The sequence below is a fragment of the Nematolebias whitei genome, chromosome 2, assembly GCF_014905685.2.
Source record: "Nematolebias whitei isolate Nwh7 chromosome 2, NemWhi1, whole genome shotgun sequence".
Lineage (NCBI taxonomy): Eukaryota > Metazoa > Chordata > Actinopteri > Cyprinodontiformes > Rivulidae > Nematolebias > Nematolebias whitei.
In genome coordinates this window covers 59,924,051-59,940,981 of record NC_056499.1, presented here as the reverse complement: position 1 = coordinate 59,940,981, position 16,931 = coordinate 59,924,051, and the positions used below count along the sequence as shown (strand labels likewise).

Sequence of the window (16,931 nt, the reverse complement as noted above, 5' to 3'; positions counted from 1 at the left end):
GTCCAAAAAAGTTCAATCTGGTCCTCTGGACATTCAAAAAAACAAAAGCAAAACAAAGCAAAAAAAAATCTAGAAACGTTTCGTCTCTCATCCGAGAGACTTCCTCAGTCTGAGGTGCTGTTTTCAGCTCAGTCTCTTAAATAGCACCTTCTTGGAGTGGATCAACCAGTTTGCTGCTGACAACCAAAACCAGCTGATCACATGCTCAAGAAGGACCATCAGCCTAACAATGGATCATTAGCACACTGATGGCTGTTTACTATTCACAGAGGGCTGAGTGATACTAGCAATCACAGCATTGTAAGAGGGGGACAGTTGAACCCGGAGGCTCCACCCCTGTTTAATGATGGACGATTTCTTTTCACAAAGATGGCCTCCTTTACTCCTCTCTCAAACCATCGTTCCTCTCTGTCCAGGATGTGAACATCTTCATCCTTGAAAGAGTGACCGCTGGCCTGGAGATGAGTGTAGACCGCAGAATCCTGGCCTGATGATGTTGATCTTCTGTGCTGGGCCATCCTTTTGGCCAGTGGCTGTTTTGTTTCCCCGATGTAAGACTGATCACAGCCCTCCTGACACTGAACAGCATACACAACATTACTCTGTTTGTGCCGGGGGACTGGATCTTTGGGATGAACCAGTCTTTGCCGTAATGTATGTTTTTACAGTCCATTTAGCATTTACCATATAGCCTAGGACATCTTTGTAAAAGAGATTTATAATCTCAAGGGGTTTCTTCCTGGTAAAATAAAGGTTTAAAAACTGACTGAGGTACACCCACTGTGTTCTTTAAGGTCAGCTGGCTTTGGAAGCCAATTTAAATCAAATTGATTCCTAAGATAATCAGTTGTAGATGTAAATCCCATGATTTTTCTCTGAGGTTCATTAAAATTCATCCAGTGGATTATGAGATATTTTGGTAACAGTCAAATATTTGCATACACTTAGTTTTAGGCAGCAGACAATAACAAAGACAAGTTCAAGTTTATTACTAAAAAAAGGCTTTATTTGATTGTAAAGTTAACAGGTTCCGCCAGTTTTTTGGTTTTGTTTAGTTGAAGCGGACTCTGCGCATTGAGCCCACGGTGCTGTTCTGGCTGCCCCAGTCAGAGAAGTTGTTGTAGTCTCGTTTCTCCAGAACATAATGAGGACCTCTATAGTTGGGCTCCTGATACACCACCCAGCTGCAACACCAGAACAACAGTCAGAGTGGTTAGAATTAGGGCTGGGCCATATAATATTGTTCATGATAATACAAGTAAAAAAAGCTTGCCCGGGGAAAATAAATGCTATCATGATATACTAATTTCATGACGTAATACATCAAGTGCCCTGCCCCGTTAACAGAACCGAGCGCGCCGAACGACCAAAGCGAACTGCGCACCCCCCTCCATCTGTCGGTACTGGCGTAACGCTAATTAGTTGCGTGCAATATTAGCTACCTAAAAAGCTAAAAACAAACAACGCACGGCTCAGCTGCATCTCTCCATCCAGCTCAAAACTGCAGGTACAGACATATATCACGATATTATATTTGAGCCATATCGCCCACCCCTAGTCAGGATGTTAAGTTTCAGCAGAAAACTACAAAAGAGCTTCATTGGCTCTGAAAGTTAATAAGTAAATTAGGGGCAGCTGTGGCTGAGTGGTTAGAGCAGTCGTCCTCAATACAAGAGTTGGGAGTTCGATTTCGCCAGCAGTCACATGCCGAAGTGTCCCTGGGCAATACACTGAATCCCTCATTGCCTCTGATATGTGTCCCATCGGTGTATGAATGTGATAAAGCTCTGATTAGTCTTTGTAGAGATTTAGTAGAATGCTGTATGAATGGGTAAATGAGGCACAGATTGTAGTGTAAAGTGCTTTGAGTGTCTTCATAATACAGAAAAGCGCTATATAAGTACAGTCAGTAAATTAAATTTAAACTGGAAAAATGCTATTTAAAAGATACAGTGAGAATGATGAGTGCTGAATGACTTAGCTGAAAATTGCTGAGGAAACTAAAATAAAGCTTTTGATGTTTAAGCTAGAATAAAGGCAAAAATATCAAAACAGGCTGAAATAGCAGAACGCAAGCTAAAAAACTATGAATAGCACAACAGTAGCTTAAGGCAAAAAAACAGATGCTAAAGCTAAAAGCAGTTAAACTTTAGCTGAAATAAGCTAAATGTATGCTAAATTTTAGCAAAATATAAATCTAACCCTTCTAGAGTTATATACTTCCATCCATCCATCCATCCATCCATCCATCCATCCGTACATACATATATACTGACATACATGTACAGACATACATACATCAGGGGGACTCAGACATCTCTTTCACAGCCACCTTTTCCAGCTCTTCTGGGATGATTCCAAGGCGTTTCCAGGCCAACTGAGAGACATAGTCTCTCCAGGGTGTCCTGGGTCTCCTCCCAGACAGACATGCCTGAGTTACCTCTTTAAGAAGGTGCCCAGGGAGCATCCTTAGCATCACCTCATGCCCAAACCACCTCAACTGGCTCCTCTCAACGTGGAGGAGCTGCGATTTTACTCCATGTATTTCCTGAATAACTGACCTTCTCACTCTATCTCTAAGGAAGAGTCCAGCTACCTCCCTATAAAGTCTATCAGTGATCTATGACCTAGGGTGTCCTGATGCCAAGGGCACATATGGACACCCTTATGTTTGAACATGGTGTTCGTGATGAACATACTATGACTAGCACAGAAGTCCAACAACAGACCACTGTTGGGTTCAGATCAGAGAGGCTGTTCCTCCCAATCATGCACTTCCAGGTCACACTGTCATTCCCATGTGTACATTGAAGTCCCCCAGCAGAATAAAGGGGGCCCCGGTTGGCGCACCTTCCAGCAATAAAGCCAGATACTCTGAACTGCTGTTTGGCACGTATGCACAAACAACCATCAGAGCCCAACCCCCCACCCAAAAGGTGCAGGGAAGCTACTCTCATCTACCAAGGAAAACTCCAACACACAGGCACCATGTCAGGGGAGTACAAGAATCCCCACACCAGCTCGGTGCTTCTCACCATGGCAACTCCAGAGTGGAATCAGGTCCAGCCCTTCTCAAGGAGATTGGTTCCAGAGCCCATGATATGTGTCAAGGTGAGGCCAACTAGATCTAGTCGGTACCTCTCAACCCCATGCACAAGCTCAGGCTCCTTCTCTGACAGAGAAGTTACTTTCCATGTCCCAAGAGCCTGTTTTAGGAAGCCAGGGTCAGAGCGCCAAGGCCCCTGCCTTCAGACACTACCCATGGCATCATGCACCTGACTCATATGGTCCTTGCATGTGGTGGGATCACAGGAAGGGAAACCCATGTTACTCGTTCAGGCTGAGCCTGACCTGGCCCCATGGTTAAATGGAATGGTAAATGGACTGTACTTATATAGCGCCCTTCTATCTTACTGAGATACTCAAAGTACTTTACTCTACAGTCTGTGTCCTCATTCACCCATTCATACAGCACTCTACTAGATATCTAGAAACACAATTGAACAAATCATTTTAAATACACTAATCAGAGCTTTAGATCACATTCACACACTGATGGGACACACATCGGAGGCAACAAGAGGTTCAGTGTCTTGCCCCGAGACACTTCGACATGTGACTGCTGGTGGATTTGAACTCCCAACTTTTGCATTGGAGGACGACTGCTCTAACCACTCAGACACAGCTGCCCTGGTCACCAAGCACTTATCAAAGAGTCACCAGGCTTGGCTCCAGGGTGTGGCCTCGGTAACCCACATCTGGGCAAGGGACACTGAGCTCCTTGATTATTTCTGTCCATAAGAGTCTTCCAAATCGCTCTTTGCCTGGCCTGTCACCTAGAACCAATCTGCCTTGGGAGACCCTACCAGGGACAATGAGAATTGCTCCTGACAGCATAGCTACTAGGATCATTCAGGCGCACAAACTCCTCTACCACGATAAGGTGGCGATTCAAGGAGGAGAGTTATATGGGGGGGAGTGGTGGAGCAGAGGTTAGAGAGGTGGGCTTGTGATCCGAAGATCGCCGGTTCACGCCCCGGCCCCGACAACATCAAAATTGTGGGTGGGGTAGGTGAAACACTGTGAAACACATTCGCCCCACTCTGGGCCCATGAGCAAGGCCCTTAACCCCACCATGTGCTCCCTAAACAGGTCTCTCTTGAAAATGAGTTCTCGTGGCTCAATGAGACTAACCTGGATAAATAAAGGCTAAATGAAAAAAAATGAAAAAAATATACATTTTAGAATTATATAAAATATATTTTTTCTCAATAAGCTTCATTAATTTTAAGGATTTTTGTAGATCTATTTTTTTATTAAACCTTTATTTAACCAGATTTTTTTTAAAAAACATTGAGATCAAGACCTCTTTTACAAGGGTGACCTGGCCAAGAACAGGCAGCAGCACGCGTCATAAAAAACAAAACAAGTAGCAAGATTATGAAGATTTCAGAAATATATATATAAAAAAATTAAAATATACAGTATAACAGTAAATGGCAATAACTGTAATACATAATAATTTAAAACCATAACAATTTAAGATCTAAAACACAGGCACTGTTGACAAGATATCATTTATGGGGGCCGAGATGGTATAGAGGCAGGGCAGCCGGCCTGGGACCCGAAAGTCCCAGGTTCGATCCCCAGTCACTGCACATCACGTGGCGTCTCTGGGCAGCACGTCTCATTCCCAAAATGTCCCCCGGGCGCTTTCAATAGCTGCCCACTGCACCACCTGGTGGTGGATGGGTTAAATGCAGAGACTAATTTCGCCATTGTATGGAAACATACAGTGCTGACATTGTGATGACATTATTATTATTTATTGTTTTTTTAAAAGTTTGCAAAAAGTGCTCAAAGTAACAAGTTCTGTCAGTTTTAATTCAGCTTGCAAGGCATTCCATGCTGAGGGGGCAGAAAAGCTAAAAGCTTTCTTGCCCTTTTCTGTTTGCACATGAAGAACATGAAGATGCAAACAGTCCTTAGAGCGTAAGGCATAACTACTGTCCATTCTTCATATAAAAGTACATAAATAATGTGGAAGCATGCCAATATATATATATTCAAATTGATAACCGGGAATAAAATTAAGTTAATCTATTAATCTAAAAAAGTTAAATCTGGTCCTCTGGACATTCAAAAAAACAAAACAAAGCAAATCAACAAAAAATGTAGAAACGTTTCGTCTCTCATCCGAGAGACTTCCTCAGTCTGAGGTGCTGTATTCAGCTCAGTCTCTTAAATAGCACCGTCTCAGAGTGGATCAACCAGTTTGCTGCTGACAACCAAAACCAGCTGATCACATGCTCAAGAAGGACCATCAGCCTAACAGTGGATCATTAGCACCTGATGGCTGTTTACTGTTCACAGAGGGTAATCTATTAATAGCAAGAAATATTACCAAGTGGATGAATGTTTTTGCAATCCAATGAAAATTGAACACAATAATAATTTGTAGATCATCCTTGTTTTACCTAATTACTATTAGTAAAATCAGAAACATCCTATCTCACTGTGATAGCCTCTTCTGAAGTACATCTGCTTAAATTATATGACCCATCTGGACATGCCTTCTCTGTGAATGTCTCTGGAATTATTTTTGTTGCAATTTAATGCTATTTACAGTAGAGATGCATCGATCCGATACCAATATCGGTATCTGTCCCGATATCGGGAAAAACTTCTGGATCGGGTATCGGTGACAATGTGACCGATCCATGACTGGGCAGATCTATTCACTCTAATTCTGTGCTTTGTGCTCTGAGTGACGTCACACGCTAGTGTACTCACCGCATAGATGGTTTTCAAAATGGAGCAAGCGAAAGTCTCAGCCATCTGGAACTATTTCACACTACCTCAGCCAACACATTCGACAGCTACGGGCAATACGTGCACAGCGATGGATCCAAGGGGTGTCACTAAAATTTCCAGTTATAACACTACCAACTTAATCAAGCATCTCTAGAGATTTCACCCTAAAGAGCACGCTGAGTTTTTTTTTTAACAGAATTCAGCAGTTTTTCTGTATCAGATTGGTATCGGATCGGTATATGCCGACACTAAACCGCAGGTATTGGTATCGGAAGTGAAAAAAGTGGATCGGTGCATCACTAATTTACAGAAAGGTCACAGAGCAGATTAAGGCCGTAATATCCCAATTGGTTCTATTGAGTTTATTGTGAGGAAAATTCATAAATTGATTATTTTACACAAACTTAGTGTTTCCTGTAAGAAAGAACAGAAATGCAGTTCTTCTGGATAAAATTGTTATAACCAAACAGATAAAAATTAAAATATCTGGCTATGGAAACATTTCTGGAGGGTCCAGGAAGGATGTTGAACTTACGATCCTCCGAGGACCCGAATGGAGGTGACTCTGTTGAGGTTGTAGCGGCTCATGAGGTTGGGGATGTCATCTTGGATCTCCATCTTTTTACCGGAGAAACCAGCTCGCTCGAACATCTGCGCTCTGGGAGGATTGTTGTCCTAAAAATCAGACACAAATCACTGATTACAGCTAACTGTGTAACACCTTCATACATACAACCAATAAATTTACTCCTCTGCTTTAAATGACTTTTTGAATCTGAAGTAAGTTAGATTATTGGAATATTAAATGCTCTGACAATGAATTTGTTGTGCAATAATGTATATTTAATACAATCTTAAATTACTAATTTTAACCAAGTAGCAGGCAAATATTCTGATCTTGAAGTTGGAAGTATAGATATAATTACAGTGTGTAGATTTTAGTGATTTTAACAAGAACCACACTTGGACAGCTGGGCCAAGACATCTTCACAACTGCAGATCTGTGGTGTGCTTCAGGTCTGCAGAAGTCAGAACCAACCAAAACTGATCCATATGTATGTTTCTTTGACCAGTAGCATTTCCATAAAGACTGATGTTAACCAGCCCCCACCCTCACCCTCCTTCAGCTAGCTGATGCACCCAGCCACACTGGAGTAAGAACGGTTTGAGGAACACAACAACCAGTTTGGAAGTAAACTCCAAATTCTCTGGCTGTCAGTCTAATCAAGTGTCTGTTGCATGTGCTGTACCAACAAGTCTGACCCATGGAGGCCACATCTCAGAACTTCCAGGACTTTAAAGATCTGCTGCATAGCCTGAAGGTTTTCTACAGGAGAACATGAGATCCAAACTAGGTCTTTTTATTCTTTTCTCATTTTTAAGTCACCCTTTTTAAGCATTTAATTATTATTTTTTTTATATTTAGAAAATTCAGTTTAAATCAGGGGCAGCACGGTGGTGCAACTGGTAGAGCTGCTGCCTCTCAGCGAGCAGGTCCTTGGTTCAAACCCCGGTCCAGGGGCCTTTCTGGGTGGAGTTTGCATGTTCTCTCCGTGCATGCGTGGGTTTTCTCCGGGTACTCCGGTTTCCTCCCACAGACCAAAAACATGCATGTTAGGCTGATTGGTAACTCTAAATTGTCCCTAGGTGTGAGTGAGAGAGTGAATGGTTGTTTGTCTCGTTTGTCTCCATGTGGCCCTGTGATGGACTGGAGACCCGTCCAGGGTGTCCCCCGCCCCTCGCACAGTGATTGCTGGACATGGGCACCAGCGACCCCCGTGACCCAAAATGGAATAAGCGGGTAAAGATAATGGATGGATGGATGTTTAAATCAGGAAACTTGTGGCTTTCTTCACTAACAACCTGATAACTTCAAAAGCCCAATAAATGTATTTACAGTATTGTTTCCTCTCAAGCCTGAGGAATTAGTCTCGTTTTGATAGAGGTTAAGGGGTCTTTGACAGTTTTTTTAATGTTTATTTTTGGCACCTAATTATCTTTGTGAATGTCGAAGAGTTTACAATTCAATTCAATTAAATTCAATTCAATTCAGTTTATTTATATAACGCCAAGGCACAATACCTGCAGAGGAACCAGAGTCTCACCTGTCTGATGGAGCGGACAGAGGATACGTGGTCCACCTGAGCGCACCACCTGTCGTAGGAGGTGTACTCCCCTCTGTCTGACATGTCCCACAGGTACTGACGGCCCCGATAGTTCTCATGCTCGTATCCGACCCACCTTTATGAGGAGTCAAAGATGGACACAAACATGGCACAGATCAGTCGATACAAATGAAGACCCATTTGTTTTGTTTTGTTGTTTTTCTTAAGTAATATTCTGCTTTAAAATTATAGTTGAAGTTAAAGGTTTTGGAGGTTTTACCACAGAATGTTCAACTTGAGGTGTGATGAGGTCACACACTAACTTGGGACTTGCTGTCTTAGTGTTTCTGACTACATTTCATTTTGGAGTGCAGTCCGACAGCGACAGACACAGGTGTGTGGTTATCATGGTGACCAGAATTATCCACTAGCAGCTTTAACATTTCTGTTGATCTCGATTCGCTTTTCTATTCTTCTTTGGTTTTTAAATCGCAACATCATTTAGCCAGCTGAGATTATGAATAAGAATCCAAACCTTCCTGATGGGCTTTAAAGAATAACGTTGAAAGTTTAGAGAAGAGAGTTGAGCTGTGTTGGACTATTAGGCAAGAGCTGCATTAGAACCCTTCCACATCTCTGCATTAATTTCCTCATTGTTTATTTCCCATCATCCTCCTCCATCTCACTCTGTCCTTTGTGTCCTCTGTCCTCACTCCAACTACCTCCACGTCCTCTCTAACTGCATCCATATGTCTCCTCTTTGTCTTTTTCCTGGCAGCTGCATTTCTAACATCCTTCTACCAATGTACCCACTGTCCCTCCTCTGGACATGTCCAAACCACTGTCCCTCCTCTGGACATGTCCAAACCACTGTCCCTCCTCTGGACATGTCCAAACCATCTCAGTGTGTCCTCTCTAACTTTATCTCCCAGTTGTTCAACTGTACTGTACCTCTGATGATCTCATCCCTGATCTTCTCCATCCTTGTCTCTCCTAAGGAGAACCTCAACATCTTCATTTCTGACACTTCCAGTTCTGTCTCAATGCTGGTTCAGGCGATGTGCTGCTCAGCCTCTGGCCAACTTTAAATAGACTTTAAACATGGACTTACGCTCCACTCTCCACCTGAACAGAGTTACATCTCTCTGGAAAGTTCTTGTCACTGATCCTGGGACAGTCGGAGTTCAGGTCCAGTCGTCTGCCAGCGAAGTTTCGCTGCTCAAAAAGGGTCACCTAAGAAAAGAGATGAGATCCAGGACATTTATAGTCAAGTATAAGATTCGTGTTTCAGTCACCATGCTTTGTTTGTGATTTATAACCAGCATTAATCTTTACCTACAACTTTTCAGTGTGATGCTTTCTGTAAAGAATTAACCTTCTGTTTCCTTTCAATTCTTCCTTCCATTAAGAGATTGGTTTTAACCTTGTTTTATTGAGACATTTATTATAAAACATTATTATGAATAATACTGCATAGAAGAGATCCTAATTCACTGTTCTGTGTAAAAATTCAGGCTGGATTCATACTTGGCAAGAACTGAAGAACTCTGCTCTCGTCGAGGTAGTTGCCTGACAAACATTTTGTCATTTTGCTCTCATGAAAGCTCCAAGAAATTCTGTGCAAAAGGTTTGAGGAAAACTTTTACTTGCAGATGTATGCATCAACTATTGTGTGATTAGTTGGAATTTTGCTGAGGGCATGTTTATGCCTAAACGTGGTTGAACTACACTGCTGGCTCAGGCTGTTAGAAAAAACAACCATCTTTACAATCCAACATTTTTCAGTCAGGTCATCTGGACAGTTTCTTTTTTTTTTGTGCTGAAACGTTTCACCTTCGATCCAGAAGGCTTCATCAGTCAAGGAAACACACAACAAAACTGATTCTTCCTCCAACAGTTTACTCGAAACTACTCTGCTTTGTTCCACTTTGGTGTAAGCTATTGGAGGAAGAATCTGTGTTGTTGTGTGTTTCCTTGACTGATGAAGCCTTCTGGATCTAAGGCAAAACGTTTCAGCACAAAAAAAATAAACTGTCCAGATGACCTGACTGAAAAATGTTGGATTTTATACCTGGATTATTGAGCATGGACTTTGTTGTCATCTTTACCATTGTTGTAGACAAACGTACAGATGAAACTTGAGTCAAAATATTTTGTAAAGGTAGTCAAAGAACTCATGGAAGGAGATAGCACCATTTTTGTGCATGAAGGAGACCGCATCAAAACTCAGTAAAAAGCTATGACCAAGAATGTCCAAATGACTGTGGGACGTTGGGACTAAAAGGAAATGTTCAGTTCCTAGTTAAGAATATACAGTACACTAACTCCATTCTAATATTTGGACTGATTTATAACATGCAAGATTTTTGCTGTCTCTTCAGGTCTGAAGGCTGGCACTTGATTAAAAATAGGTTACATACGCCAGGCAGAGGTGGAGACAAGGTGTACTGTACTGCACCTAAGCCGCACCACAGCTGCTTGATCCACTATTAATCGACAGAACAGCACTCAAACTTGATCTGCCCAAATCAGGCAACGCGTGCAAATCTTGGATATTGCAAAAGACTTGACAGATGGAGTCATACCACCTGTGACCTATCACAGAAACTAATAATTCCTGGAGGTATGCTGGAATGCAAAACCCATCTCCTTCCTGAGTGGTATAATGGAACACCAAACTGGTCTCTGTCCTGAGAAGTACTTTGTATGATAGAACACAAACGATGGCAGGACATTCCCATGGTGTTAATTTAAGTGTGAGTGATGAGTGTAATGCTTTGTTGCCAACAATTACGAGTTGTGTATTTACATCCAAACAAGTCCATTTTGGCTAGCCTTGGCCCGAGACAACGAGTTGGTCAAATAACGCCCAGATGTAAACAAGAGTTAGAGGGAGAACTATGGAATCAGAGTTGTTAGGTCCAAAGTGAAAAGGTAAAGTTCTTCTCTCTTTTTCTTAAAACAAACAAAACTAAATGCTATGAGGACGAGGGTCGACAGAAGTGGAGTCATTTTGGAGGAGGACCAAGTGGTAGAGAGCGTAAAGCACAAGCTGGAACTAAGGTCACATGGACATAAATAAGCTGTGCCGAAATATTTCAAACTTGAAGATCAGTTACGGAACAATTTCCAAATCATCATTGGATTTACAGTAGTTGTAAACAAAAGGAATATTTGCTGTTTTCTAACACATAGTAAACTAAATTAAAAAACTGATTAATTTGAATATTATTAAACCCCCAAACAGATGAAGAGTTGAGTTAGAAGCATAAAATATCAAATCAAAACGTTGAAAACTGCGTCTTCTGGCAGTTGGACTCACCCTCCCACTGGACCCGTAGAAGGCACGTTGGAGCACAGACCCCAGCTTGCTGCAGATACAGAACAATGTTGGAAGAATAAATTAAAACATAACAGTTGTGTAACAAACTGGTTTGCCTGCCAGTGAAAATGAAAGTTTTAACTTGTAAAAATCAAGTTTTTTTTATGTCAGCAAACCGCACAGGTTTTATTTTTACTCAGAAATTGTCATTAATTGTGTTCAAGATTTTTTTCTTCTGGGCTTTAGACGGTTGTTTTTCTGTCTCCTGCAGCATCTTCACTTTCCAGGTGATTGGAGAAACTACTGGAGATGTTTCAGGGTGTAGACCAGGGTATTCAACTGAAATGCTCAGCGGGCCACAGGTACTGAAAGCCGTGAGCTCAGGGCGCGGACATCCAGCAGTTATTGTCATTAAGTTTGTTTTACGGTTTAAAGTCTAGTTTCATTTAAAATAAACCCATTGGTGGGCCGAACTGAGTTCATCCGTGGGCCTGATTTGGCCCCCGGGCTGCCAGTTGAATAGCCCTGGCGTAGACCCTGACCAACAGCAGGAGGCGAGCTGTGGAGCCCCTGTCACCCTCACATCAGTACAACTGGCCAGGGCGGGGGGCTTGCTGGTCAGGCCCCAGCTGGAGCTCTACACGTACCTGGTTTGTTGGGTTAATCCTGGGACCTTAGTAAAGATGTTCATGTCAGCTCTGCGAGGCCTCAACAAAGCCTCTTAAATACGACGAGTCGAGGCCACAGGCTGGTACCAGAAGGCTCCAAGTGTTTCTACTGCAGCCGCTGAGGCCCTCCATCCCATTCATATGCTAAACACAAAACCACACTGTCCACTTGTCCACACATCTGCTGTGAACATGTGCAAAAACTATGGAAACACACACTGAGGCTCGTGCACAGAGTGCAGTGCCAACAGTTTGGTTTTGAGCGTTTCAGCATTTTCTCTCTAACAATGCTCTGATAATGGTGGAAGTGTGCAGTGTGTGATGGGGGTTGCTTGTTGGCGGTGGTGGTGGTGGTGGTGGTGGGGGGGGTGTGTGTCCTGCTCTGTTACAGGTGAGGAAGGCCCACTCTAGCATACTGTATTCATTGAAGGGACCAGGACCTGGAGAGGTAGCCAGATTTAATACAGTTTTTTAAAATAAAAGGATTTTAGTCTTTATTACATGTGAATCAACCAAAACTGACCACATTAATATTCATTCATCAACTTGTAGTGTTACAGTTCTGTGCAAAAGTCCTAATCCACTCATCAGTTCTTTATTTCTTCTGTCCAATGATCTAGTCTTTCATTTAAAGGGGTCATAATCAAGAGTTCACCAGACTTTCTGAAGTTGTTCTTTGATATTTTTGGAGGAATGATCTTTATAAACATGTTACATTATAGCTGAGTAACAAGAGATTAGAACAGAACAGAATGAAATATTTTGTTGATCACCTGAAGGAAATACATTTTAATCAGATTAAAAATGTAAATTAGATTAATTACACAATGATGGTGGGATCATAGATGATAGTAATGATGGAATGATAATGGTGCATCATCATGAAAGACAGTAAATAATTTAATTGCCTGTGTGTTTTTCTGTCTGTTAGCCAAATATCTCATGAACCACTGGACAAATTGTATTTGTTTTATTTTGTGCCTCCCATAAATGTGGAGAAATGTATATTTTGGCAAACAACATTTCACAAAATCTAAAATTAAACTTATGACAAGTAATAACTGTATTGTACCTGAAAGATGACTTTCTCCTTGTGAGGATTATTTTTCCAGATATCTCGTGTTCATTCCAGTTATAGCAGCAAACTGTAGAGGACAGGGACCCACAAGCCACTCGGACAACCATAGCTGGATGTTCAGCCTCAATTAAGGAACATTCTGTAGGATTGAAGACTAAAATACGATGCTAAGATAAGCTGTGGCTGGTGCTTTTGTGACATATCTACATCAATAGTTTTGGACTCCACTGTCATGCTATGGGTGACATCAGTCGACAGTTTGAATGATTGACAGGTTCCTTATTCCTGTAGATGAAGATATGGATTATTGCTATTATTGCTGTTGCCAGCCTTCCAGAAAATGTTGACAAGCTTATCATTTACACAGATGAGAAGGTGCAACTCTATCTGGTCTCTCTTGGGGCGGCAGTGGCTGAGTGGTTAGAGCAGTCATCCTCCAATGCAAAAATTAGGGGTTCGAATCCACAAGCAGTCACATGCCGAAGTGTCCATGGGCAAAACACTGAACCCCTCATCGCCTCCGATGTGTGTCCCATCAGTGTATGAATGTGATAAAGCACTGATTAGTCTCTTTAGAATGATTTGTTAAATTAGCTTTGTACAGATCTAGTAGAGAGCTGTATGATTGTAGTGTAAAGCGCTTTGAGTATCTTGATTAGATAGAAAGACGCTATAAAAGTACAGTCCATTTACCATTTACCATTTGTAAATGAGTCCTTGAGGCTCAATGGGATTTACCTGTCTAAATAAAGGTTGGATGAAAACTATCTGACTGGTCTAAACCAGGGGTCACTAACTAATTCAACTGGTTGCTCGTAGGGACTGCGTGAGTCGCCCGCAGGGACCACGTGAGTCACCCGCAGGGACCATGTGAGTCAATTCAATTCAATTAATTTTATTTATATAGCGCCAAATCACAACAAAGTTGTCGCTGGGCACTTGACAGGAACATTCACATAAAAGCCAATTAGTAAAGTTCTCTATCTCAGGAATCCAGCAAACAAGTTGAATCTTGGCCTCGTTGCAGTCTCCCATCCTGAGCAAGCACAGTGGAAACAGTGGAAAGGAAAAACTCCCTTTTAAAAGGAAGAAACCTCCAGCAGAACCAGGCTGCAGGGACCATGTGAGTCGCCCACCAGGACCGTGTGAGTCGACCGCAAGGACCGCGTGAGTCGACCGCAGGGGCCGCGTGAGTCGACCGCAGGGCATGAGTCGCCCGCCAGGACCACGTGAGTCGCTCGCCAGGACCGCGTGAGTCGCCCGTAGGGACTGCGTGAGTTGCCCGCAGGGACCGCGTGAGTCGCCCGCAGGGACCGTGTGAGTCAATTCAATTCAATTAATTTTATTTATATAGCGCCAAATCACAACAAAGTTGTCTCAGGGCACTTTACAGGAACATTCACATAAATGCCAATTAGTATAGTTCTCTATCTCAGGAATCCAGCAGACAAGTTGAATCTTGGTCTCATTGCAGTCTCCCATCCTGAGCAAGCACAGTGGCAACAGTGGAAATGAAAAACTCCCTTTTAAAAGGAAGAAACCTCCAGCAGAACCAGGCTGCAGGGACTGCGTGAGTCACCCGCCAGGCCCGTGTGAGTCGACCACAAGGACCGCGTGAGTCGACCGCAGGAACCGCGTGAGTCGACAGCCGGGACCGAATGAGTCGACCGCAGGGCATGAGTCGCCCGCCAGGACCACGTGAGTCGCCTGCCGGGACCGCGTGAGTCGCCCATAGGGACTGGGTGAGTCGCCCGCAGGGACCGCATGAGTCGTCCGCAGGGACCGCGTGAGTCGCCCGTGGGGACCAAGTGAGTAGCCCGCAGGGACCAAGTGAGTCGCCCGCACGGACCTTGTGAGTCACTTCAATTCAATTCATTTTCTTTATATAGCGCCAAATCACAACAAAGTTGTCTCAGGCAATTTACAGGAACATTCACATAAAAGCCAATTAGTAAAATTCTCTATCTAAGGAATCCAGCAGATAAGTTGAATCTTGGCTTCGTTGCAGTCTTCCATCCTGAGAAAGCACAGTGGCAACAGTGGAAAGAAAAAACTCCCTTTTAAAAGGAAGAAACCTCCAGCAGAACCAGGCTGCAGGTCGCCCACCAGGACCGCATGAGTAGGCCGCAGGGACCGCATGAGTCGACCGCAGGGCGTGAGTCGCCAGCCGGGATTGGGTGAGTCAACCGCAGGGACCGCATGAGTCGACCACGGGGCATGAGTCGCCCGCCAGGACCGCGTGAGTCGCTCGCAGGGACTGCCTGAGTCGCTCGTAGGGACTGCGTGTCGACCGCGGGGCGTGAGTAGCCTGCCGGGACCACGTGAGTCGCTCGCCGGGATCGCGTGAGCCAATTCAATTTCAATTCAGTTTATTTATATAGCGCCAAATCACAACAAAGTTGTCTCAGGTACTTTACAGAAACATTCACATACAAAAAAGACAATTAGTAAAGTTCTCTATCTAAGGAATCCAGCAGACAAGTTGAATCTTGGCTTCGTTGCAGTCTCCCATCCTGAGAAAGCACAGTGGAAAGGAAAAACTCCCTTTTAAAAGGAAGAAACCTCCAGCAGAACCAGGCTCAGGACAAGCGGCCATCTGCTTTGACCAGTTGGTTTGAGAGGACAGGAAGGAGAGACAGATGAACACAGAATGGTAGGTCCAGGTATAGATCCAGGTGTATCTGAAAGACAAAAAAACACATGTTAAGGATAGAAAAAATAATTACAAATACAAAACAGGTTGAGCAGAGTAAGTAAAGACCTTAGCAGAGTGAAAATTGTGGTCAGTTTGTCCTCCAGCAGTCTAAGCCTATAGCAGCATAACTAAAGGACAGCTAAGGAAACCCAAGCCAACCATAACTATAGGATTTTGCAAAAAGTAAAGTCTTAAGCCTAGTTTTAAAACTGGATAATGTGTCAGTCTCACGGACAGAGATTGGAAGTTGGTTCCACAAGAGAGGAGCCTGATAACTGAAGGATCTGCCTCCCATTCTGATTTTGTAAATTCTAGGAACCACAAGTAAACCTGCAGTCTGAGAGCGAAGTGCTCTGTTAGGAAAATATGGAACAGTAATATCTGTAATATAAGATGGAGCCAGGTTGTTGAGAGCTTTGTAGGTTAGAAGTAATATTTTGAATTCTATTCTGGACTTGACCGGGAGCCAATGGAGAGAAACTAAAACTGGAGAAATATGATCTCTCCTTCTAACTCCGGTTAAGACTCTAGCAGCAGCATTTTGGATCAACTGAAGACGTTTTAAAGAAGTATTTGGACACCCAGATAATGAACCATTGCAATAGTCCAGTCTAGACGTGACAAATGCATGGACCAGTTTTTCTGCATCATTTTTAGATCAGATGTTTCTAATGTTAGTGATATTACACAGAAGGAAGAAGGCAGTTCTAGTAACGTTTTTAATGTGGGGGATAAAATACATGTCCTGATCAAAAATAACACCAAAATTTTTAACATTAGAGCTGGAGGACAGATTAATGTCATCTAAGGAGGGAGAAAGACTGAAAAATTCATTCCTAAGGTGCTCAGGTCCAAAAACCAAAACCTCAGTCTTGTCTGTGTTCAAAAGGAGAAAATTAAGGGTCATCCAGGTTTTTATGTCTTTAAGACATGCTTGTAGTCTAAGTAGCTGATTGGATTCATTGGGGTTAATGGAGAAATATAATTCTGTGTCATCAGCATAACAAAGGAAATTTATCCCATGCTGTTTAATAACTTTACCTAATGGAAGCATATATAAAGTAAAGAATATTGCCCAAGCACTGAGCCCTGAAGAACTCCGTGACTAACTTTGGTGTATGAAGATTTATTATTTACCCTGATGCATGCTCAATAATCCAGGTAGAAAAATCTAAAAAAGTTAAATCTGGTCCTCTGGACATAAAAAAAAAAAAACGCAAAACAAAGCAAATCAACAAAAAAATGTAGA

The 16,931-nt window shown here is 42.7% G+C and overlaps 1 protein-coding gene across 1 annotated transcript; it reads right to left on the bottom strand.

Annotated features, from left to right (window-relative positions):
• Positions 1-984: 984 nt before the first annotated feature.
• crybgx (crystallin beta gamma X) lies at positions 985-11,984 on the bottom strand. The gene is made up of 6 exons (XM_037697750.1): positions 11,889-11,984; positions 11,242-11,290; positions 9,031-9,152; positions 7,920-8,055; positions 6,350-6,489; positions 985-1,184 (listed from the first exon to the last, which is right to left on the bottom strand). Exons 1-6 carry the CDS (start codon positions 11,930-11,932, stop codon positions 1,052-1,054), a joined length of 624 nt encoding a protein of 207 aa, XP_037553678.1. The 5' UTR covers positions 11,933-11,984; the 3' UTR covers positions 985-1,051.
• Between the last annotated feature and the right edge of the window lie 4,947 nt (positions 11,985-16,931).

Bases quoted from the DNA above. Each gene is read 5' to 3' on its own strand.
- crybgx (XM_037697750.1), bottom strand. From the start codon at position 11,932: ATGAACATCTTTACTAAGGTCCCAGGATTAACCCAACAAACCAG. The intron at 8,056-9,030 runs GTAAGTCCATGT...CTCCTCATAAAG, and splicing joins GTTCAGGTGGAGAGTGGAGC to GTGGGTCGGATACGAGCATG. The intron at 1,185-6,349 runs GTAAGTTCAACA...CTGGTGTTGCAG, and splicing joins ATTCGGGTCCTCGGAGGATC to CTGGGTGGTGTATCAGGAGC.